This window comes from Panthera tigris, chromosome B4 (assembly GCF_018350195.1).
Source record: "Panthera tigris isolate Pti1 chromosome B4, P.tigris_Pti1_mat1.1, whole genome shotgun sequence".
Classification (NCBI taxonomy): Eukaryota; Metazoa; Chordata; class Mammalia; order Carnivora; family Felidae; genus Panthera; species Panthera tigris.
The window spans coordinates 119,619,514-119,645,758 of record NC_056666.1 but is presented as its reverse complement, the minus strand read 5'-3'; the positions used below and the strand labels follow the sequence as shown (position 1 = coordinate 119,645,758).

General features: G+C 35.6%; 1 protein-coding gene across 2 annotated transcripts; it reads right to left on the bottom strand.

Annotated features, from left to right (window-relative positions):
* Window positions 1-26,245, bottom strand: ACTR6 (actin related protein 6). 2 transcript variants are annotated; one of them, XM_007085655.3, is made up of 11 exons: window positions 26,137-26,245; window positions 24,436-24,553; window positions 23,888-23,956; window positions 22,136-22,259; window positions 20,577-20,712; window positions 20,429-20,485; window positions 12,775-12,873; window positions 12,602-12,680; window positions 5,687-5,858; window positions 3,669-3,807; window positions 1-165 (listed from the first exon to the last, which is right to left on the bottom strand). In XM_007085655.3, exons 1-11 carry the CDS (start codon window positions 26,202-26,204, stop codon window positions 36-38), a joined length of 1,191 nt encoding a protein of 396 aa, XP_007085717.1. In that variant the 5' UTR covers window positions 26,205-26,245; the 3' UTR covers window positions 1-35. The 2 variants fall into 2 exon arrangements, with proteins under 2 accessions (XP_007085717.1, XP_042848938.1); XM_042993004.1 differs by lacking the exon at window positions 23,888-23,956.

The following is a 26,245-nucleotide window of genomic DNA, read 5'->3' as shown; positions in this document are numbered from 1 at the left end:
TCACAGCCATTCAAAACTTTAATTCAGAATGTTTCTTAAATATCAAATTTCTCTTCACAGACGCTATGTCCATTTTCTTCATAATCTTCTCTTGTTACTACCATATCTTCAAAATCATCATTCTCTGATATCAATTTTCCACCTTCCCAGGCATAAGTAATAGGGCTAAAAATAAAGTTAAAATAAATGAACCCAGATGATTTTACAGAACTGAAATGCAGAAAACATTCATTAGTAGCTAAAACGTGGCAATCTCTACCCAACCTGATTTAACAGAAAACAAAGTGTAAAAATAAAGCATACGCTTCATAGGAATAAGGCAAACTATTAAAGAAAAGAACCTTGGTCACTAGTACAACTAAGTGGTTTCTTTCTTTTTTTTTTTTTTTTTAACTTGTACCCTGAATTTATGGACCCTCTCTACTTCTGAAAAAACAAGATTATAAGCAAAAGATCAAAAATGCATAAAAGTTTGAAAAACACTGTCATAACTGAATCTAAATTCTGTATGTGGCAAAGATATGTCACCTCACTAATTTGCACAGCAACCCATGAAACAACATATTATAACATTTTACAGATTTGGAAAATGAGGCTCAGAGAGGTTTTCAGTGCTTTCAGTGCTTTTGCTGCTATGCTTTCTTCTAATAAATGAAACATTTAGGAAACACAGCATATGATACACAGCTACATGGTAGGACAAAGACATTAAGTAAAATTGGGACACATAAAACATCCAGTTTGGTTTGTGAGTTCAAGCCCCGCGTCAGGCTCTGTGCTGACAGCTCAGAGCCTAGAGCCTGCTTCGGATTCTGTGTCTCCCTCTCTCTGCCCAATCTCCTCCACCCTCCCTCCCACTTGTTCTCGGTCTCTCTCTGTCTGTCAAAAATGAATAAACATTTAAAAAAATTTAAATAAATAAATAAATAAATAAATAAAACATCCAGTTTGGTTTTATTTCTAACCAAGGTTATATACCTTATGTTATGACTCAATTCTGTTTCTAATGTTCCTCTCTCCCAATTCAGTTTAAAATCTGAAAAATGGTGAAAAGCTAATAAATGTTTTCCTTATTGTATTCCATACATGTAACATTTATATATGTATATGTAAAACAGATATGCAATAAAGACTTGATGAATAAAAGAATGAAAACTCTTTCTGTGGATCCCTTGGCATGTAATGTGTGATGACTTCCATTTAAAATGCAGGATGAAAAACATGTGGGGCAAACAAAACAAAACAAAATAAAAGTGTGGGAAATAAAGAGACATGGTGGAAAAAATAATAATAAAATAAATAAACAGGATGAAAATCCAGTATGCAAAGTATATGGACATTATGCTGATAATCATTACAATATCCAGCAATTGTTTACTCTTTAATCTGATAGCGATAAATTAAGTGAGCAGACAAGGGCCTTCTAGTAACTGCTACTGATTTAGAAAAATTCTATTTTCCTTTAAAACAAGACTCTAAAATTAAGCCTGGGTGGCTCAGTTGGCTAAGTATCCAACTTCGGCTCAGGTCATAATCTCACAGTTCATGAGTTTGAGCCCTGTGTCAGGCTCTGTGCTGACAGCTCAGAGCCTGGAGCCCGCTTCTGATTCTGTGTCTCCCTCTCTTTCTGCCCCTCCCCTCTTCACACTCTGTCTCTATCTGTCTCTCAAAAAATAAACATTAAAAAAAACTTTTTTTTAATTAAGAGCCAGGTATATGGGGTCTTATTTCTAACTCTGCCACTTAAGACTGGGACAGTGGGGAGGGGGCGTTATTTAGACATATATTTGGTAAGAGACATGTATTTGCTCCTGACTCAAGATAAAGAGAACTAGGTTTTAGCCTGGCCACTGCTATTAACTTATTGTAAAGGCTCTGCCAAATCACGAGCCCTTATTTCTTTATTTACAAAGTAAAAACGTTGAACAGGAGGACTTATAAGCCTTTTTTTTAATGTTTTTTTTTTAATTTTTTTTTTTAATGTTTATTTTTGAGACAGAAAGAGAGCATGAATGGGGGAGGGTCAGAGAGAGGGAGACACAGAATCCGAAACAGGCTCCAGGCTCTGAGCTGTCAGCACAGAGCCCGACGCGGGGCTCGAACTCACAGACCGTGAGATCATGACCTGAGCCGAAGTCGGCCGCTTAACCAACTGAGCCACCCAGGCGCCCCTAATGTTTTTTATTTTTGAGATAAAGAGATAGAGTGAGGAAAGGGCAGAGAAAAAGGGGGACAGAGGATCCAAAGTGGCCTCTGCAGAGAGCCACAGCAGAGAGCCTGATGTGGGGCTCAAACTCACGAACCACAATATCATGGACTGAGCTGAAGTCGGATGCTCAACTGGTGTCACTCAGGCACCCCTATAAGCTTTCTTAAGGTTCTAAAATTATACCTTATTTTTTTTCTCCACAAAAGTGTAATGATACCTGTTTTTCTCATAAAACGGGATAGTGGGTAGATATAAAAGATTTCTGAATCAAAAAAAAAAAAAAAAAATGACCACTGTGGCATGTCGGTGATTCCAGTCGGTTAAGTCTCCAACTTCTGATTTCAGCTCAGGTCATGACTTCCCAGTATGTGAGTTCCAACCCTTCATTGGGCTCCACACTGACCATGTGCTGACAGTACAGAGCCTGCCTGGGATTCTTTCTCTCTTCCTCTCTCTCTGCCCCTCCTGCATGCTCTATCTCAAAATAAACTTTAAAAAAAAAAAAAAAAAAGGCTACTTAAACATAAAAGTTTACTAAAATACAGGTATCCCATTTTTCGAAAGTTTGCATTACGCCACTTCACTTTTACAAGAGACTACATTAGTACCTCTTTTTGCTAACTGAAAAGGATTTTTGCTTTTCCAAATAAAGGCAAAAAGCAAAATAGCATTCAGCATTCATTTTGCAGCGAGCCATTACAGAGGCGGCACACACCTAAGCAGCAAGAATGGCACCGCTAAGCTTTTCCCCAGGAGCTACACACGGCATCTCAGCATTGAGCTGCTATAGCTGTGAACTGCATCCGTGAGCATCTATGCATTACCTCCATTTATTTTGCATATCTGTTAGCAAGATGTGTCCTAAGGTATCAAAAAGCCTAAGAGAAATTATTCTTTGGGTCTGCAAATGCTCAAAATTTTTCTATATAAGTTAATAGTAATTGCTTCTTCATTTTAGACCATTTGACTTACAAAAGGTTTCAAAGGAATGTTCTACTTTTGGATAGCAGGGGAAACCATTTTTAACAATTGTCTCAAAACATTCCAAAACAACTTACAAATTGACATAATTTATCTTCATGATTAGTTCTTACATTTCTATTATTCTTGATAGAAACTGTCAAGAAATGACACATCTTAGATAAAAAAAATCAGATTATAACCTGATTGCTTTGCCAGTAAAAATCTCTTAGGAATGAGGATTGATTTACTATATGGATACTATCTTATATTAATTGAGCACCCATTATGTACCAACCATTATGGCTGGCACTTTACATACTTCATCCCATTTAGTCCACTGAAATATCAGGTTTATTAATTCAATTTTTGAGAAAGGGAAAATGAGGATTCCAAAAGTGAAATAAACCTGCCAGAACCAGGCTTAAACTCAAGTCTGCCTATTGACCATTTTACCTACAAAATGACTTCCATGTTTTATCTATCAGCCAACACTTACTTTTCAGGCAGCACAACTGAAACATCATAATCTGTTGGAGTGAGACATCGAACTTCTGAGTAAACCCGATCTCTAAATCCCGGGAAAAGGGAATTTCCTCCTGTCAAAACAATGTTCTTAAAAAAATGCGGCTGCATTTCTTTAAGAGGGGGGGCGGAAATAGAAGAAGAAAAAAAGGCATCAGAAAATCTGTTTACTTATCTTTCTGGAAAGACGAATATGAGGGTTTAAGTAAAAGCCATCAGTTATAGTAACTGGTTTGGAAACTATACACTTTTTTAATAACCATAAGAATTATTTATAAGATTTCATAATGAGGTTAAAATTTACAGAAATTGACACATCAAACAGAATGAAATATGACCTCACAGATCTTTAAAAGAAAGGCTAAGGTGAAGGAGTTGAACTACTAACTACTTGTTACATACACATATAAGCTACACATAAATGGGTAACATTCTAGAAGCAGACAGTTGATAATTATACTTCTTCCCTAAAATGGAGGAGGTCTTTCCATAGGTTGAGATTGTAAGCTAGTGTAAGGCTAACATGGAGGGCCTTCAAGACATTTTAACTTGGAAGCCCAAATTTCCATGTTATCTCATTGAGACAGACATAATCATTTACATTTGATAGTGAAAAATACCCATAATCCATAATAATAAAGCATCTTTTGTTCTACACTCATTAAAGTTACATACTGGCAAACATTAAGTGCCACATTGTTAGCTGGTATTAAAAGTCTACTAAGCATCATGGGGAAATCTATGAGGAGTCAATTAATAAATACCAGCCACCATACCCAAAGCTTCTGTTCACAAAACAGGGGCAGAGTTCCCTTATATTGACACTGAACCTCATGACATTAAAGCAGTATGGTATAAAATGCTGTATACCAATAACTGCAACCTTGTATAAAATGTGAAATTAATGAGACAACACAGAAACAGTTGTGAAATAATTATACTAAGGTGATAGCATTATGTGATTTTCTTCTCTCTCTTTTTTTTTTTTTTAAATGGGAGGAAAGGACATTGCAAGTGCTAGATTTGTTCCAATCTAGGAAGACACGTGGAAGATATAAAAGTACTCTCTAAAACTCTAGAAAATTATGTAGGTGAAGCTTGCTTCAGGAGAACTCACACATCACTGAAAAGCACCATACTTCAGCTTCATTAAAGTTAACTTCCTGTAGGGATGCCTGGGTGGCTCAGTAGGTTAAGCATCTGACTCTTGATTTCAGCTCAGGTTATTATCTCACAGCTCGTGAGTTCGAGTCCCATGTTGTGCTCTGCACTGACAGCGTGGAGCTTTCTTGGGATTCTCTCACTACCTCTCTCTCTGCCTCCGCCCCCACTCTCTCTCTAATAAATAAACACTAAAAAAAGTTAACTTCCTGTATATTATTCCAAATAAAACTAGAAGAATCCAATCCCATCAATAGCTAGAAACTATAGCTTTGTTAAATTATAAATTTTGATTCTCTGTAAATAAATATGAGTTAAATTAAAACTTTCTAAAATGGACATGGCAACTTAATAGTCATGGAGAGATTAATTTCTTCAAGGTTTTTTTTTTAATGTTTATTTACTTTTGAGAGAGAGAGACAGAGTGCAAGTGGGGGAGGGACAGAGAGCAAAGGAGATGCAGAATCTAAAGCAGGCTCCAGGCTCTGAGCTGTCAGCATGGAACCTGATGCAGGGCTCAGACCCACGGACTGTGAGATCATGACCTGAGCCAAAGTCGGTCGCTTAACCAACTGAGCCACTGAGGCACCCCTAATTTCTTCAAGTTTAAATAGACCATAATAACATTCCCTGTATCAAATTTCTAATCTAGGACCAATAAAGTAAGAATTATTCAAGTGCACTATGGAATTTGGAAATCTATGCAAATAAAACAGACTTTGCATTTGCCCAAAATTACTTAGAAAGCTCAGATGATTTCTCTATGGCTCACAGAGCTTACGATTTTTTTAGAAATATCATTACGTCTCAATACTTTAATTATTCATGTACCTTCAGGTAAGTTCTGAATTGAATAGACAATAGCTTCTGGAATACCCATTTCTTGAATGCCTATATCAGAAGGATTAAAGAGTATTTCTGGAACAGCAAATCTCTCATTGGCCAGACGAAGAATTTGTTCCCCAGATTTATATTTTCCACTTAACACCATCTCTTCCCTTGGCTTAAAGAAAAATAAGATAAAAAAGTTTAAGCTACATTTTCTAGTTCATATGACTAGTAACATTTAGTAACATGCTATTTTAACATATTAATCATATTCTCGGAAGTTTCAGGATTCTCAAAAGTTAGAAAAATGTGGCCTTCTCCGTTGCCTAATCTACACGAAGAAATAATTGCTGACTCTACTGTAGCTGTTCCCCAAAAGATGATCTGGCTAAATTATTCCACACATTTTAAAACAGAAAGAAAGAAAAGGAGAAAAGAGGAGAGGGGACCTTATATCCTACCTATAATAATAGACCAATTTCAGTTTCTAGAGAACAAAGAAGATACTCTAAAAAACATTTACTAAGTCTAGAGGTGCCTGGGTGGCTCAGTCAGTTGAGTGTTGGACTCTTGATTTTGGCTCAGGTCATGATCTCATGGTTAACGGGATCAAGCTCCGCATCAGTCTCTGCACTGATGGCATGGAGCCTGCTTGGGATTCTCTCTCTCGCTCTTTCTCTGCCGCTCTCTCACTCATGCTGTTTCTGTCAAAATAAATAAACATTTGAAAAAACATTTTCTGGAGCATCTGGGTGGCTCAGTAGGTTGGGAGTCCGACTTCAGCTCAGGCCGTGATCTCATGGTTCATGGGTTCGAGCCCCATGTCAGGCTCTGTGCTGACAGCTCAGAGCCTAGAACCTGCTTCAGATTCTGTGTCTCCCTCTTTCTCTGCTCCTCCCCCACTTGTTCTCTCTCTCTCTCTCAAAAATAAATAAACACTTAAAAAAATTTTTTAAACCATTTACTGTCTTATGTTTCTATCACTACCTACCTTGACTCTCTTTTATTTATTTATTTATTTATTTATTTATTTATTTATTTATTTATTTATTAGTAAGCTCTATGCTCAACATGACATTTGAACTCAGGACCCTGAGATCGAGTTGTATGTTCTACCAACTGAGCCAGCAAGGAGCCTCTACTCTCCTATTTCACATGTTTATTGGACCTTGTGGCTCTGTTCAGTAGGATTTCTCCTTTCCCTTGTATAAAAAAAATTAAATATTTAAATTTATTTATTCAATCTTCAAAAATAAGTTTTGAAATCCATGGACTTTATCAATGAAATTTTCTTGTTATTTACTGTTGAGATGTGTTCCTGAAGAGACTAGAAAAAAATAATCTTTTTTTTTTTTTAAATAATCTTCTACCACATTCTATACCATTAAAATAATGGTCCTTTCCAATTTTACTAAGAATCATCAGCTTGGGCACCTGGGTGGCACAGTTGGTTAAGCATATGATTTTGGCTCAGGTCATGATTTCACAGTTCATGAGTTTGAGCCCTGTTGACAGCTCGGAGCCCAGAGCCTGCTTCAGATTCTGTGTCTCCTCTCTCTCTGCCCCTCTCCTTCTCTTTCTCTCCCTCTCTCTCAAAAAATAAACATTAAAAAAAATTTTTTTTTTAGTATCATCAGTTCTTCTAGATTCAGTTATAGACATTCATTTGCAATTATATATGCAATTTTCCTCCTGGAACAGAGTATAACCCAATCCTTTATATAAGTATAAAATACCTCAAATATATGAAAATATTAATAATTACTAAAGACTAGGGGACCTGGGTGGCTCAGTTGGTTAAGCATCTGACTTTGGCTCGGGTCATGACCTCCTGGTTCATGAGTATGAGCCCCGCAACAGGCGCTGTGCTGACAGCTCAGAGCCTGGAGCCTGCTTCGGATTCTGTATCTCCCTCACTTTCTGTCCTTCCCCTACTTGTGCTCTCTTTCTTTCTCAAAACTAAATAAACATTAAAAAAATTACTAAAGACTAATGTATTTAAAGAACATTATACATCCTTTAATATAATCAGTACATACAATATATTCCTTCCACTACATTGCCTCTCTTAACCTGGATATAATTCTAAATTCTATCATTGGAAATTCCAAGCTCAAAACATTATTCTTAAATAAGAATACCCAAAATTACGTAATTTTCATAATACTCTAGGTAGAACAAGGAAAACTGCAAACCACTTTTAACCCAATAAACTACTATTACAGTAGCAAAAGAAAAAAGTGTTATTCCTTCATAGTATTCTTCCTTGTCAGGCAGAAATAAAAAATATTTCCTATAAATTTATTAACTTATAAATTCACTTAAAAGTGATACTGGCTTGGGTTTAAAGGATATAACTCATTTTTTCAACACTCAAAATAATCTGGAACGGATGTAAACTTGGGAGAAATTTAAGTGACAAAACATTAGAGATTATGTAGTCCATTACCAAGATTTTACAAAAGAGGATCATGTGACTATCCCAGGATCAAATATCTAAACTAGGGGAAAGAGCCAGAACTAGATAGCCTTGTTGACTGCTGGCTCTAAAGCCATTAATCATTAATACGTAATCTGGAACTACAAGTAGTTTCTGTTTTAAGAGTACAACTCCAAAAAGACTTTTTAGGACATAGACAAATGAAGGAATTTAGAAGAGTTGCTATTTTAGTCAATGTAGGCCATGATTACCACACAGTCTCATAAATTTTGTTCCGATATTGTAAAAGAAATGATCAGTTTAAATTACAATGGCTCTGCACAAGGTGTTACCATAATCATTATGTACCTGATTTTCTCAACTTAAGTCCATTTTACTTTATTAGGCATCCTCTTTCTGATAAGAAAATTGCAATTTGTATCAGTTGTAATCAGTAAAAATATCACAGAGCCTATTACTGTTATTGTTACTATCATTAAGTACTAGAAAATGGAGGTTGTACCTTTTTCCAAGCACTCAAAAATACTCTTTTTTTCTTTATTTTTTTCTTTATTTTATTTTTTATTTAAAAAAAAAATTTTTATGTTGATTCATTTTTGAAAGACAGAGATACAGCACAAGCAGGAGTGGGGCAGAGAGAGAGGGGGACACAAAATCTGAAACAGGCTCCAGGCTCTGAGCTGTCAGCCCAGAGCCCGATGCAGGGCTCAAACTCACAAACCGCGAGATCATGACCTGGGCCGAAGTCGGATGCTCAACCGACTGAGCCACCCAGGCACCCCTCTTTTTTTTTTTTTTCTTGTAGAGAGAAAAAGCATGAGAGCACGAGCAGGCAGAGGGGCAGAGAGACAGGGAATCCCAAGCAGGCTCAATGCCCAGTGTGGAGCCAGGTGTGGGGCTCGATCACACAACGCTGGGATCATGACCTGAGCTTAAGTCAGGAGTCAGACATTAAACAGACTGAGCCACCCCAGCACCCCTAAATATATTCTTGAATAGTTTTAACGATACTCTGAGTATAAGGGCTCTCAAATAATTATAATTTTTTCATTTCATTTAGTTATTATTTTTCTAATTTCATAAACAGATATAAAAGCAAATAAATAAAAAGTTAAAAAATACAAACACATATCAGCTCTCATCAAAGTTGTTACATATCAGGCAACAATGAAGTTAACCAAGTACTAAACTCAATACACTTTAGAATTAATTCTAACACATACGAAATAAAACTGTTTCTAAATCTTAAAATTATTGGAGTGCCTAGTGGTTAAAAAAAATAATAAATAAATCTTAAAATTATTAAGAGATACATATACATAATTTTTTTGTTTGTATTTTGTTATTTTTAGGTCTTTTTTTCCAAATATGCACATGATTTAACATGTACAGGTCACCTCTGAACATCAGCTTGAACTGCATGGGTTCACTTATATGCAGATTTTTTTTTACAGTACATTACTGTAAATGTATTTTCTCTTCTTTATGATTTTCTTAATAACTTTTTCTTTTTTCTAGCTTACTTTATTATAAGAATGTAGTATATAATGCATACAGCATACAAAATATGTGTTAATCAACTTTATGTTATCAGTAAGGCTTCTAGTCATCAGTAGGCTAGTAGTAGTTAAGTTTTTTGGGGGAAAGGGGACGGGTCAAGGTATATGCAGATTTCAACTGCATGGGGGCAGGGGGTTGTCAGCTGTTCAAGGGTCAACTATATTGTGAATAAATTACAAATTTTAACATTGACAAAGTAAAGATTAAACCATTATTTTTGAAGTAAAAATTCAATGTAACATTCTATCATCTAGCACAAGTCGAGGCCAACTGACTCTGTCTACTCAATTGATATTAAAGTCCACAAGTTAAAAAGGAGTCTATACTGAGTTAATTAAGCTTAGCCTATGACCAGATATTGTTCACAAAACCAAAGGCCAATAAAAGAGCTGCAGGGATGCCTGGGTGGCTCAGTCAGTTAAGCATCTGACTCTTGATTTTCGCTCAGGTCATGATCTCATGGTTCCTGAGTTCGAGCCCCACATCAGACTCCTTGCTGACAGTGCAGAGCCTGCTTGGGATTCTCTCTCTCTCCTTCTCCCTCTGTCCCTCCCCTGTGCTCACTCTCTCTCTCTCAAAATAAATAAACTTAACAAAAAAAAAGAGCTGCAAACAATATTATGTACCTTCTGCCTTTTTTCTCCAAAGACAATGAGTAAAACAATGGTCAATTCAAGGAATAACATCTCTATTGGCTAACTATATAAGATGCAGGTTTGAGTAAACAGGGCTTAAAATCTGGCAAGGAGAAAATCGGTGGCATTTAGCAGATAATGTCTAGTAAACTGATAGAGTGTCATTTGCAGGGCAGGAGAGAATACATTTAAAAAAAGAAAAAAAATTATAGACTTAGTTGATGGTACAATTATCTGGAAGAGATTTTTGTAAGATTAAGTTATCAAACTTAAGCACTAAGCATTTCTAGGGACAGGAACTAAGAACATGGATATAGATTATTTTTCAAGTGCCCTGGGTGATTCCAACAATCAGTCAGGTTTGGAGAAATTGGGAATCACTGAGTCTTTACTCAGGGTCCATCCCTGCAGAAATATAGATGACTTTACTACCATTAATTCTACAAAGTGCTTTAAATTATCCGTAAGGTGCTTTATATAACTGGAGTATTTTAATGAGTAATAATATATGAAGATGGTGTTGTCTATATATTTTCAGTTTTCATTGTCTCGTAAATAAAGTACAACGTGGGCTTCCAGTTCACGAACAAGCAACTTGATCTCATAATTTGTTCCAACACCCACTTCTAAAAGCCAACCTACAACCTTCCACAAGGATCGGTTTCTAAGAACATTACAGGATGACTTCAATTTTATGAGGCTTTGGGTAGCCTTCTCAGAATTCTGACTTGTATTTCACTTCAATAGTATGGTAAAAAAAAAAAAAAAAAATATATATATATATATATATATATATTATATACACTTAATTTTAGGCATATGAAAAAGTATAAATAATTAAAAGAAGTATAAAACCCATGTATTCATAAATTAGTTTGATACAACTTTATACATTATCACTCCCTCCTTTTTTTTAAATTTTTTTTAAGTTTATTTATTTATAGAGAGACAGAACGAGCAGGGGAGGGGAAGAGAGGAGACCCTAAGCAGGTTATGCATTGTCAGCGCAGAGCCCAATGTGGGGCTCAAACTCAAGAACTGCAGGTCATGACCTGAGCCAAAACCAAGAGTCAGAGGCTTAACCGACTGAGCCACCCAGGAGCCGCCCTCCCCCACCCCGTCTTTTAATTTTTTTTTTTATCACTCCCCTTTTTAATTTGGTGTTATCATTCACAGTTTTATACTTTTAATTCACACTTATGTATTCTTTTTTTTTTAATGTTTATTCATTTTTGAGAGAGACAGAAAGACAGAGCATGAGTAGGGGAGGGGCAGAGAGAGAGGGAGCACAGAATCCAAAGCAAACTCCAGGCTCTGAGTTGTCAGCACAGAGCCAGATGCGGGGCTAGAAACCCACCAGTCGTGAGATCATGACCTGAGCCAAAGTTGAACACTCAACTGACTGAGCCACCCAGGCACCCCAATACTTATATATTCTTAAATAAGATAAATTATTATTCCACACAGCCTGAAACTATATATATCCTCCTAAAACTTGCTTAAAGACATCGTGTTTTAGACAGAAACATGTTTGTGAGATTTATCCATGATTATCATGTAGCTCTATTTCATTTTCACTATTGCTTATTTTATGAACATGTCAAAATTTATTTATTCTCCTCCATTAGCAGATATTTGGGCTTTTCCCTATCTTTCACTCTTTTAAAGTATACTGCAGTGAATGATACCATAAATGTTTCCTTGTAGAAATATGCTTACATTTCTGACCAAAGATTTTTAACTTCCCAACAGTCCTCCATCAAGCCAGCTAAAAGGGCAAACTTCACATTTACCCAAACATAGAACTGATAGTTTACCTGAACAGATCAAAGATAAGGAGAAATTATTTTGACATCCAAGATAAACTGCTGCTCAACACTTTGAAAGTGCACTGGATTTTGCCCTTTTCCACTACAATCTGATCATATCAGACCAAACAAGTAAAATTCAGTCATGTCTGCTATGTCAATAATTTTCACAACTGGAAAACAACCAAGCTCTAACTGGACTTAAACTAATTCTTAAGAAAATAGAAAAGGGTTAACCATAATATAGGTAATCTCCAGATTTGTCCCTTGTGCTATCATTCAGCTGATAGTCCTTTTTCTAAATAACTTTAATGAGATATTTATTAATCACTTATACACTTGTGCCTGGAGAAAAGGCCACCAGGAAAGCAGTTATCAACAACTCTGTAAGACTCTACCAAACCCAACTAGATTTTTTTCAAATCTGCCTGAGGTGGTCACTTCAAGAAATGTCATTGAGGATTTTTTAAATTACCTTACAAAAGCCCTTTTTAATTGTACTGAAGTCAGGCAAAACATAGTCTATCATTACTGTATTTTCTTCTCCTTTCAACCTGGAAAACGAAATAGAGATACGTGAAATAATTAACTATGTATAAAATTACCCAAGAATCAACTTTCTGATTCTTAGATTACTATTATACATACTTTGCAATATCCATATCTCTATAAAAATCCTGAGACACATAGCATACATCTTCTTTCACTTGATTAATCACATGCGTTTCATCCATAACATGTAGCTGCCTAAATGGAAATAAAAACAGTAAAATTTGAAATGGAAAAATGTAAGTCTAATTTATAATTACCATTTAAAATATTTTTTCTGGGACGCCTGGGTGGCTCAGTTGGTTAAGCGTCCAACTTCAGCTCAGGTCTCAAATTCTCGGTTTGTGAGTTTGAGCCATGCATCAGACTTTGTGCAACAGCTTGGAGCCTGGAGACGGCTTTGGATTCTGTGTCTCCCTCTCTCTCTGAGCCTCCCCTGGTTATGCTCTCTCTCTCTCAAAAATAAATAAAGATTAAAAAAATTTTTTAACAGAAAAATAAAATATTTTTTCTGGAATTAAATCTTTGGGTAATTGATTTTTTAATATTAAATTTCTGAATGTGTAAGATATTTTCAACTTTATGGAATAATTATACTTCAATTGTATATAATCTCCACATTACCCCTCTGAGGGCACATATCAGTCCAGTTTGCACAAAGAAATTGAAAATGAAGGCTTTAAGTACGGTAAGGCTTATCCAATTAGAGAGCAAACCTTTTCCTCTAACCATTCTGAATAGAATCTTGCTAAAATGACTTAACTCTTTGCACTTTCTTTTCTGATTATAGCAGTATTGTGGATTAGCACACAGTACCTGGCACATAGTAGATGCCTAATAAACATCTGATGAGTGAATCCAAGAAAACACAGGCTTAATGAAGAAAACAAAGATGCCTTAAAAACCAAAACTGAAGACAACACAAACAAATGGAAAGATATTCCATGCTCATGGCTTAGAACAATAAATGTTATTAAAATGCCCACACTACCCAAAGCAATCTACAAATTCAATGTAATCTCTATCAAAATACCAAAGTATCTTTCAGAGAACTAGGACAAATAATCCTAAAATTTGTATGGAACAACAAAAGACACCAAAAAGCCAAAGCAATCTTGAAAAAGAACAAAGCTGGGGCGGTATCATAATCCCAGACTTCAAGATATGCAACAAGATAAACTACAAAGTTATAGTAATAACAACAGCATGGTACTGGCAGAAAAACAGCCACATAGATCAATGGAAGAACATCGAGCCCAGAAATAAACCCATGTTTATATGGTCAATTAATCTACAACAAAGGAAGCAAGGATATATAGTGGGGAAAAGATAGTCTCTTCATTTGGTGTTGGGAACACTGGAGAGATACATGCAAAAGAATGAACCTGGGCGACTTTCTTACTCTATACACAAAAACAAACTCAAAATAGATTATTAAAGACCTAAATGTGAGATCTGAAACCATAAAACTCCTTAAAGAAAACAAGCAGTAATATTTTGGACACTGGCTTCAGCAACATTTTTCTAGGTATGTCTCCTCAGGCCAAGGAAACAAGAGAAACAAAAACTATTGGGAGTACACCAATATAAAAATCTTTCACACAGTGAAAGGAACCATTAACAAAATGAAAAGACAACCTACTGAATGGGAGAAGATATTTATAAATGATATATCTGAAATGATATATCTGATAAGGGGTTAATATCCAAAATATATAAAGATATTTTATAACTCAACACCAAAACAAACAAAGAAACAAACAAATAATCTGATTAAAAATGGGAAGAGGACCTGGATAGACATTTTACCAAAGACAACATGCAGAGGCCACGAGACACATGAAAAGACACTCAACATCACTCTCATCAGGGAGATGCAAATCAAAACCACAGTGAGATATCACCTCACACCTGTCAAAATGGCTAGTATCAAAAAGACAAAAAATAACAGGTGTTTGCAACAATATAGAAAAACTCTCAAGCGCTATTGGTGGGAATGTAAATTTGTACAGCCACTGTGGAAAATAGCATGGAGTCCTCAAAAAATTAAGAATAGAGGGGTACCTGGTTGGCTCAGTTGGTTAAGTGTCTGGCTTGGGTTCAGGTCATGATCTCAGTTTGTGAGTTCGAGCCCCACATTAGGCTCTCTGCTGTCAGCCCAGAGCCCACTTTGGATCCTCTGTCTCCCTCTTTCTCCGTCCCTCCCTCACTCTCTCTTGCTCTCAAAAATAAACCTTTTTTTTTACAGTTAAAAACAGAAATATCATATGATCCACTAATTTACCCAAAGAAAACAAAAAGCCTAATTTGAAAAAATATATGTACCCCTTTTTTTGAAGCATTATTTATAATAGACAAAATATGGTAGCAACTTTAGTGCCAATTGATAAATGGATAAAGAAAATGTGATGTACACCCACACCCACACACTGAAATACTAAGCTGTCATAAAAAAGAATGAGATCTTGCCATTTGTGACAACATGGATAAACTTAGATGATTTTATGCTAAATGAAATAAGTCAGATAAAGACAAATCATACATGATTTCACTTCTTTGTGGAATCTAAAGAAAAAAACAAACAAAGCAAAAACTGACCTGTTAATACAGAGAACTGGTAGTTGCCAAAGGGGAGAAGGTGGGGGGATGGGCAAAATAGGTGAAGAGGTGTAGGAGGTACAGGCTTCCAGTTATGGAATAAGTCACGGACATGAAAGGTACAGCATAGAGAATATAGTCAATGGTAGCGGTGACAGATGGTAGTTACACTTATAGTAAGACAACATAGAGTTGTCAAATTACTATGTTGTACACCTGAAATCAATGTAACGTGTGAACTATGCTTCAATTAAAAAAATGCAAAAGAAAGAACAAAAATGTGAAGTTATTTCCTTTGAATATTTTTCTCTACACATATATACTACATTTACTTTTTTAGACTAAACATCATCTCACATTTTCTTATGCTATCATTCTTTAAAAATATGGTTATTTATGGTACCATGATATTTATTAGAGTGATCTATGAATATGTACTTATTAGCATTCCTAGTGTTGGAAGTTTAGGTCAGAGAAGAAAGATACTTGTGTGTGTATAAACATGGACTTTGGTTTTGTTGTTGTTTTTTTTAAATAGGCTCTATGGCCAACTTGGGGCTTGAACTCATGACCCCAAGATCAAAAGTTGCATGCTCTACTGACTGAGCCAGCCAGGCACCCCAGACACTTTGGTTGAATCACAACTTAGCAACCAAGCTACTTGACCTCTCTGGGACTCAATCTCTTCAACTCTAAAGGGGTCATGATAATAAGATCACCGACAACACATCTGTGAGAAGTAAATGATTCTAATTATACATAAGTATTTAGCATAATCCTTATACTTAATAAGTAAAAAACATTAATATTGCTTCCTTTTGCTTTTTGTTACCTTCATATACACCATGTTTTACCTTAAGACTCACTATTGCACCAATGAAAAGAAAAGATGGTAATTAAACTATGACAATTCTAAGGTATCAACAGCTGGAAGATCTGTCCCAACTAGAGATGTGGAAAAAGTATACCTCAAAATCGAAGCACTACAGGTATTTTAATCTATATCTCGGATTATCTTATTATTTATTCACACTCTAGAACACAGAATTTGAAATACTGTTAGTATCTTGGTATATTGCCAAACTGTTCACCAGAAAAGATATTTCAAGTTATGCTCTGATCAGCAGCTCTACTAGGAAGTACCATAAAAAAGAGGAACACTGGGGGTGCCTGGGTGGCTCAGTCGGTTAAGCATCTGACTTCAGCTCAGGTTGTGATCTTACAGTTCACGAGTTCGAGCCCTGCATTGGGCTTGTACTGACAGCTCAGAGCCTGGAGTCTGCTTCAGATTCTGTGTCTCCCTCTCTCTCTGACCCTCCCCTGCTCATACTCTGTCCCTCTCTCTCAAAAATAAACATTAAAAATTTTTTTTCAAAAAGAAACAGAGGAACTCTTATTGTTAACCCATATATCCCAACCTCCTAAATAAATGCTCAATAAATATTTTAACTGAATCTGTAGTTACTACAGATGTTTAACATTTTTTTTATGTCTGAGAATTATCCATTTATATATTGTGACTGTATATAACTCTAATGATTAACTGTGCTACTGAACATTTGTTTTCTGAGAATCATCTAGTAACCATTTCATACCAAGGTAATGCTTTTTTTATGGATCAATAAGAGCCCTTAATATATTAAAGATAACAATTTGGTGTCACATTTATTCCAAATTTCTCAGGTTTATGTTTGTATTTGTTTTCTTTACAAATGCTTGAAATTAGTGGTTTTCCAGACTAGAAGAGGACAAAGAGGGATGAGAATGCTGGTAATATTCTCCTTGAACTGTGTTCTGGTTACCTGGGTATATTGTTTTTAAAAATTCATTGGATTATACATTCCAGGCTTGTAAACTTTACTCTTTTAATTAAATATTTTCTTGTTGTGGTTTTATTTTTATATTTAAGTCTTGAATCCATTTGAACTTTAGAATACGAAGCAAAGGAAAATTTTTCTCCAAACAGCCAACTTTCCCTGTATCCTTTCTTAATCAATCTCCTCTTCAATGGTTTCTGATGCTTTCTTTTTTTTTCTTTTTAATTTTTTTTAACGTTTATTTATTTCTGAGACAGTGAGAGACAGAGCATTAACGGGGGAGGGTCAGAGAGAGAGAGACACAGAATCCGAAACAGGTTCCAGGCTCCGAGCTGTCAGCACAGAGCCCGACGCGGGGCTCGAACTCACGGACTGTGAGATCATGACCTGAGCCGAAGTCGGCCGCTTAACCGACTGAGCCACCCAGGCGCCCCCCTGATGCTTTCTTTAGTATACCTTACTTTTTTTTTTTTTTTTTTTTAAACACATGTTTGATTCAGAATTAACTGTTTGGTCTCACTGGTCTATCATTTAATTCTCATTCAAGTATCACTTTAATTATTACAATTCTAAAATGCTTTATCATCTACTAGAGAAAGTCTCCTTTCACCATTATTGTTTCTATAACTTTATTTTTTACTTTTTTTAACATGTATCTATTTTTGAGAGACAGAGTGCAAGCAGGGAAGGGGCAGAGAGAAGGAGACACAGAATCCGAAGCAGGCTCCAGGCTTTGAGCTGTCAGCACAGAGCCCTACGTGGGGCTTGAACCCACAAACTGTGAGATCATGACCTGAGCTGAAGTCCGATGCTCAACCAACTGAGCCACTGAGGCTCATAACTGTTTCTAAGTATTTTTGCCACCTTGCTCTTTTCAAGCTGAACTTCAACAGCCTTCCTTTTTAAAATATATGAATTTTTTCCACTCAGCATGGAGAAATGATTAAGTGCACAGGCTCTGGACTCAGACTGTCTGGGTTTTGATTAACATCTTCATCTGCCTGAACTTTCTCTGCCTTTCCAATTTGCTGCTTCTAATCTGATGGTATAGAGGAACTAAATATCCAAACCTTTTGAAACTGAGCCCAATTCTGTTTGGTTCTACAGTGAATAATATTCACATAATCTTAACACTGTAAATGCTACTTATGAGCCTTCCACTTTTAGAATTAATATATAAGTAAGGCAAGAAGAGTTAACTATAGTAAAAAGTAATATGTAAATGTTATCTCAGTAATTAAGAAGAAGTGGTATAGTATTATGTTTAATGAAAAAAGTGACTCTATGAAGGTTACATACTATAGGATTCTGTTTCTTGAAACAACAAAACCACAGAAATGGAAAACAAATTAGAGATTGCCAGGGGAGAGGGACACGGTGGGAAAGCAAATATAAAGGATTAGCAGCACAAAGGAGTTCCTTCGGAGCGATGGAATAGTTCTGTATCTTGACTGTGGTGGTGTTTACGTGAATCTATACATGGGATAAAGTTGCATGGAAATACATACACATGAATGCATGTAAAAAATGTTGAACACCTAACATTACCTGTAGTCTGGGCAACAATATTATACCAGTGTCAATGTCATCATTTTTATATCGTAATAGTTATATAAGATGTTACTAAGAGTACACAGAGCTCAATGTGCTATTCTACAACTTCCTAGGTCTGTAATTATTTAAAAATAAAAAATTTTTTACAAATGTACTAGAGGGGCGCCTGGGTGGCTCAGTCGGTTCAGCCCCCGACTTCAGCTCAGGTCATGGTCTCGCAGGTTGAGTGGGTTTGGGCCACACGATGGGCTCTGTGCTGGCAGCTTGGAGACTGGAGCCTGCTTCAGATTCTGTGTCTCCCTCTCTCTCTGCCCCTCCCTGCTTGTGCTCTGTCTCTCAAAGATAAATAAACATTTAAAAAAATTTAAAAAACAAAAACAAATGTACTAGAGCCACAAGGGATGGCTAAGGGGAGTGGGTTTCTTTTGGGGGTAATGAAAACATTCTAAAAATGTTCTAATGCACTACAACCCATTGAAAATGTACCCTTTAAATGGGTGAACTGTATGGGATGTGAATTATCTCTCAATAAAATTGTTTAAAAAACTGGGGCGCCTGGGTGGCTCAGTCGGTTAAGCATCTGACTTTGGTCCAGGTCATGATCTCACAGTTCGTGTGTGAGTTTGAGCCCCACGTCAGGCTCTGTGCTGACAGCTTGGAGCCTGGAGCCTGGAGCCTGCTTCGGATTCTGTATCTCCCCCTCTCTCTCTCTCTCTGCCCCTCCCCAGCTGATGCTCGCACTCTGTCTCTGTCAAAAATAAATAAACTTAAAAAAAAATGTTTTTAAATAAAAAAAAAATTGTTTAAAAAACTAATGGTACATCTGACAGAATAAAGAAGGAAAATGTGGGAGGAAAGGTAGAAGGAAATGCAGATTCACTTATTTTCTCATATGACATAGAGGGGAACTGAGAGAAAGTGACAGTGTCATACAAGCCAAAGTTAATGTAGCAAGAAATTGAGATTTAAGAATCCTACTTACAAAACAAAACAAAAAAATCCCACTTACATTTTTAAACAAAATAAAATTTAAAATAATAGCATAAATAAAATTTAGGAGCAGGAGAAGAGTTGGATGTGGCTAAGTACACTAATTCCTCATCTTTTAACGATGGGCAGTCAACTAATACTGGTTAATCCACAAACAGAAATAGCAATATATTATTAAGGCTCATAGAGACTAAAAATATAAAAAATACAGTTTAAAGATGATACTTTGTGTGGAATGGAATGTACATGAGAGACAGAAAGGGGAGGTAGAGATTTATTTTCCTTTGAAACTCTTATTCCCTTAAATGCATTTTTAATTTGTTTTATAATGTATAACATTTATAGTTTTTATAACATTTATAATTTTAAAATATTATAAACATATTAAACTCCCTAGAGTTTGGAGATACCCAAACTTTGGTAGACATTAGCATTTTATATGCTAGAAAGCTTTTCTTTCTTTTCTTTCTTTCTTTCTTTCTTCCTTTTTTTTTTTTTTTTTTAGTGAGCTCTACATCCAATGTGGAGCTTGAACTCCCAACCTAGAGATCAAGAGTTGTATGCTTCATCGACTGAGCCAGCCAGGCACCCTACTAGAAAGCTTTTCAAGTTGAACATCATTTGTATTTATATTATATGATACAGTTTTTAAAGCAATAGTATACAATTGTTACCTGAAGTTACAACTAATGGTTAAAGAATTACTTTATTATGTTTTTAAAAATAATTTTAAATTACTTTAAAAAGTTCATCACCAGCAGCCAACCCACCCAAGGACTCAAGCTAAGTATTACCTGTAAGATATAATCTCCTTTAGATGATTGGTTAGGAGTTTTCCTCCCACATTTATCCTAAAAAGGGAGAATGCAAATTTGGTTCAGTTTATCACACCTTTCATTCAGTTTTATCCTATGAAAGACATGAAAATTAAGTACAACTCACCGAATAATTGCTTCTTTTTTCTTTTTACTTCTACAGTAAGGAACTATATGTGTAAAGGAATATCCACTATCTACAATGATACAGCATAATTCGGAAGGATTATCTCGAAAATACCTATGTGCACTGAGAGCACCAGCTATTAAAAAAAAGATAAAAAAAAACTGCATTAAATAAAAGTATAATTAATTTAAAGCAATAAAGAAAGGTAACAAATTAAGGCAAGCACAAAAACAAAAACTTTCTTTTATTTCTATATGCTAGTTTAAAACAATATCCACATGGGGCACCTGGGTGGCTCAGTCGGTTAAGCATCTGCCTTCGGCTCAGGTCATGATATCACAGTTCATAAGCTCAAGCCCTGCATCAGGCACTGTGATGCCAGCTCAGAGCCTGAAGTCTGCTTTGGATTCTGTGTCTCCATCTCTCTCTGCCCCTCCCCCGCCTCCCTTGTGTGTGTGTGTGTGCTCTCTCTCTCTCAAAAGTAAACATTAAAAAAATTTTTAAAGATTGTGCTCTTAACCATTGTAGTATAGTATTGCTCATACAGACTCAACACCTGCAAGTTAAATATTTCAGTACTTTCATTGTACACTCCTGTAATGTAATTCTAGCTTTTAACAAACTTACTTCTAGATGGTATTTTCAGATTGTTTTTCCTCATATTGTCAGGCTAAATAAGCTATTAACATTATTTCAATGAATGATAATAATAACAAACACATCAGTGACAGAAGAGATAACTACCACAGAAACAATAATCTTTTAGAAATTAAAAATATGTGGCTAGTGGAATCCCTAGCTGGCTTACTCAGTAGAGCATGGAACGCCTAACCTAGGGGTTGTGAGTCTGAACCCCACATTGGGCATAGAGATTACTTAAAAAATATATACATGTTGGGGAGCCTGCCTGGCTCAGTCAATTAAGGCTCTGACTCTTGATTTTGGCTCAGGTCATAATCTCAAGGTTTGTGGGATCGAGCCCCACATCGGGGCTGTCAGCCCTGAGCCTGTTTGGGATTCTCTATTCCTCTCTCTCTGCCCCTCCCCTGCTCACATGCGTGCACACTCTTTCTCTCTCAAAATAAATAAACTTAAAAAAAAATGTTGCGGGGCTCCTGGGTGGCTCAGTCGGGTGAGCATCCAACTTCGGCTCAGGTCATGATCTCACAGTCTGTGAGTTCAAGCCCCACGTTGGGTTCTGTGCTGACAGCTCAGAACCTGGAGCCTGCTTCGAATTCTGTCTCCTTCTCTCTCTGCCCCTCCCCCGCTCATGCTCTGTCTCTCTCTCTCTCTGTCAAAAATAAATAAACATTTAAAAAAAATTTTTTTTTTAAATATGTTGCTAGTAACTTCACTGGGGAGAAAATATTGTACTAGTAAAAAGATGAAGTAAAATAAGTCTGACTAGATAATCTATAAGAGTCCATCTAATTTTTAAATCCCATATTTTATTTCCTCCAAATCTAAAAGAATGTCACCCAGTATTCTTGGATTTTGAATGTTCCTCTTTATTCATTCCATATTTCTGTAACTTAATTGCAATCAAAATTTTAACTCACCATTTACTCTTAAGACTGCTTGGAACTGATATTCTTCAAATAGGATTTCATTCATTGATTCTTGAATTGAAGTGAAGTTAAAATATGGTTCTGTGATAATAATATTGGTATCTAAAAAATCAACCTATGAGAGAAAAAAATCCCACAAGTTTTATAACTTTGTAGTTATAAATACTTGTTTTACATATATAAACAAATGTATTAAATCCTCAAAATAATCATAGAAAACAAGTCTTATTACTATCTCCATTTAATCAGAGGGCAATCTGAGGTACAGAAGAGTTGAATAAGTTACCAAGCTTCATGGAACTAGTTAGGGACATAGCTAGGGTTTGAACCCAGAAAATTTGGTCACAAAATTCATGCACTTTATTATTTAATTTTAACTCTCTTAATGGTAGCATTAATAAAATGGAACTGTCAAATTGCTTGAAGATCATTATGTAAAAGTAATGAACAGTATAATTACAAGCATTAGAGATGTTATTTTGTTTTCAAAGTTAAAAGACCAGAAGCTTTAGGATATTTAATGTTTAGATAATTCTCTACCACACTCTTCAGAAGCATTAAAAACTGAATATTCACTCACTATTCCTAAAGTTACACTATAGATATTAAAAGCACAAAATTCTCACATAATATTCACAGTTCAGATATGTGGACAAAAAGATCTTACTGTGAAAATAAAAATGAGATAGTGAATTGATCTAATAGTAGACATGTGAAGTGAAATTTTAATCTTGAGTTTCACAGACCATCTCTTAACCTCCAATTCCACTTCAAAATGGAAATTCTATTCGCTTGCACTTATTTTATTTTTAAAAAATCAAAGCTAGTAACAGTATATGAAGTGACTTAAATATATACTAAAAATATGTTTAAAAGTTAAAGCTAGGCACCTCAATTCTCTTCAACTCCAATCCTTGACTTACTGTCTAGAATTAGTGCTTGACCTTTCCTCTCTATTCATACTGCCTTATCTTTCACCTGAAATCATGCCACTGCCTTCCCAGTGCCCTTTCTGCCTCCATTCTTTTCTCCTTCTGATCTGTCTTCCGTACTGCTAGCATAATTATCACCAGATATTTTCCTAATTCAGAAATCTGATCATCCTCCCCAAATGTATTACTCACCACAGAAGTCTTCTCTTCCATGGCTTGACAATGCGTATGAAATAATGTCCATACATTTGCAATCTCACCCCCTTCACCCCATCTTATAGTGTGTGCTGGTAAATGTTCAATAACCAGATTTCCAGAAAAAAAAAAAAAGCGCCCTGATTTGTAGAGCTTACCACAGTTATAAATATGGCCACAAAGACCGATTTCAAGCTATCCTGAAGTCACCAAACACTGAACACAGTTAGGAAGAGATGCACGTAATTGGTTCTCATGAGCCAGTATGAGGAACTTCAGCACAGGACTATTCAGTAAAAACTCTGACTCTATTCACCTTCATACCATGCACTCTCCCCCTGTAGATTTTAGCATAAATAATCTCAAGCATGTATTACTTTTCAGATACATGTATATTGTCACAGTATGCATAATCTTAAAAGTTAAAAATATGATTGTTATATACAATGAACATGTACAATAAGATTTATTTATGTCATATTAATGAGTGAACTAGCTTTATATCCTATCTTATTGGTTCTTTTATTAACAGTAGTTAATAAATCTTTGATGCTGTAACTTTTCATTTGAATAAGACATGGAAATAGAAATTTGAATACATACTCCAATTTGTTACCTGATACATTTCTTTTCCAAAAAGGTAATCCCAAACTTGTCTTTGAACATCCCAATTCACCAAGTAGCCCTAAAAAAATTCTTGTATAAATTATCACAAATATTTGAACATTTAAAAATGACATTAATATATTATAAACCATTAATTTCTCTTTATGGTTACCTCCAAACCAATTATAATGGCATGTTTTTCTCCTTTTAAATATTCTAAAATTTACAAATTAACAATAAGCAAACATCAAAGATTCAAAAGACATATCAGTATATGGAGATGCCACTCCATTCTTACTTTTAATGTGTTCATCTCATTTAACTTTAACATAAACAAGTAAAATTCAGTACCCACAATCAGCAACTAAGCCATGGTCATTTATTGCTAACAAGACAAGTTAATTTCAATTTTTGGATAATAAGACCTTATATAAATTTTGAATAACTTTTCTCTGAGATCTAAGAATATTTCCATACATACTAAATCTTAATTATACATTTAAAAATTGTTTTTAAATTTAGGTTTAGATTGCTAGAAATGACATATAATTGAATTACCTTCTGAAAAGGAAGAATATAAAAGAGTCCAGAAGGGTCCTTTATTTCATCTATCTGGTTGGCGGTAAAAGTTTTAAGACGTGCCGTTTTTGACCTGAACTGACAGTTAGGAATTACCCTATTAACAAAGAAACAAATAATATAATTATTCCCTGAATACTTCCTAAAAATGCAATTACTTAACCACCCCACTGCACGCAAAAAAATATCCACAGTGTTTCTCATTCTGTCTTCAAATAATTTTTAAAAAAATTTTTTAAAGTTCTAATACATACCACATTCTACACTGGACCCTTTATCTTTCTCGAGTACTCTTTAAGAAACTCTTCTAGGAAGAAAGAAAAGAAAGAAAGAAAGAAAGAGAGAAAGAGAGAGAGAGAAAGAAAGAAAGAAAGAAAGAAAGAAAATTCTTCTAAGTGGGTGCTGATCCTGCCACCACATAGATGACAGTCAGGGCTCAAGTAAAATCATTCTGGCTTTAACGTGGAAATCTTAATACCACTCAGGTAAAAGATTTACAGGTTCAAAGTTCTAGCTATTGAAATTAAGTCACTAGGAAGTCAAAGATTTTCAATTAGCAAGATGTTATAAGGTACAGAAGTAGGAAGTAGTTTTAAATATGGTTGCTGCCCACCATAAGCTTACAATCTTGTTAGGAAGACAAACTAGAGTCCTATCAACCATACACAGGTGTACACATGTATGTGGAGAAAGAGGGGAACAGAGAGAGAGAGGGATTTGGGACAATTCTATGTCCCAATAGTATTGGGACAATACTATGCTGTCACTTTTCTATATGTTTATATATTCTTTGAGGACATGATTTTTTTAAACTGCATTGTAGTCAATCTTATGGTTGTATTATAATTGTAGTCAATTTTCTATTCTTAATTATTTAGCTTGCTTTCTTTTTTTTAACTACATACACAATGTCTAAAATATAGAGCATGCTGTATTTACTCTTATCAAACGCTTCCTATTTATTCCTTAGGTAACTGATAACAGAATTGCTGTGTCAAAGGGTAAAAACAATCATACACATTGCAAAACATTTTCCAGACAACTGTTATCAATTTACATTCCTATGCGGTCTGATTGTCCTCTTTAAAAAAGAAAGGAAAGGAGAAAGGGGGGAAAATCCTCTGTAAACATGATATGTTCTACATATATAACATAAATATTTTGATTGCCATTGTAGTAATTCTGTTAAATCGACTCTATCAACCAGGTCAGCCATTGAGCACTACGAAGGACTTAGGCACAAAGCCTTCAATGTTTCCAGTTATTAAGGCCATTGTTTTTAAACTTTTTGGGGGTCACAGAACCCATCGAGAATCCGATAAAAGCCATAACTGCGTCCTCAAGAATATGCATACACACAAATGTCCACGATTTCTGAGGGTTCATGAATTTTGTGTATGCACCCCTCCTTCAGGAACCGCTTCTCTAGAAGCCTATTTTCCTGAGCTATTTCCTGTTATGAAAGGAAACACGTGTCCCACTTCCGGGGCCGCGTAGCCTAAATTAACGCCAAAATCCCAGTTCAAAGCATCCCAGTCTCCCAACTCCAAATACAGCATCCCTCTGGCTCAGGTTAGGGCCACGTAGGGGCATTTGCAATTTACTGTGATCCCAAAATGAAGCGTAGCATGTGAAACCATTAAGGGTCTGTCTTGTCCTAAGGAGCGAGAGAACACTTACGACACATTTTCATGGCTGTAACCGATTTTGGCATTATAGGCTCCGTTATCCAGCACTAAGGTTGTCATCTTAACGTGAACCAAACTGCACTCGTTTTCCCCTTCTGACA

Excerpts from the sequence above, each read along its gene's own strand:
- ACTR6 (XM_007085655.3), bottom strand. The coding sequence starts at position 26,204 with ATGACAACCTTAGTGCTGGATAACGGAGCCTATAATGCCAAAATCGGT. Across the intron at positions 12,874-20,428 it reads AAGGAGATTATATCTTACAG|GCAGCTACATGTTATGGATG; the intron begins GTAATACTTAGC and ends ATTTCCATTTAG. Across the intron at positions 166-3,668 it reads TCAGTTGTGCTGCCTGAAAA|CCCTATTACTTATGCCTGGG; the intron begins GTAAGTGTTGGC and ends CTTTATTTTTAG.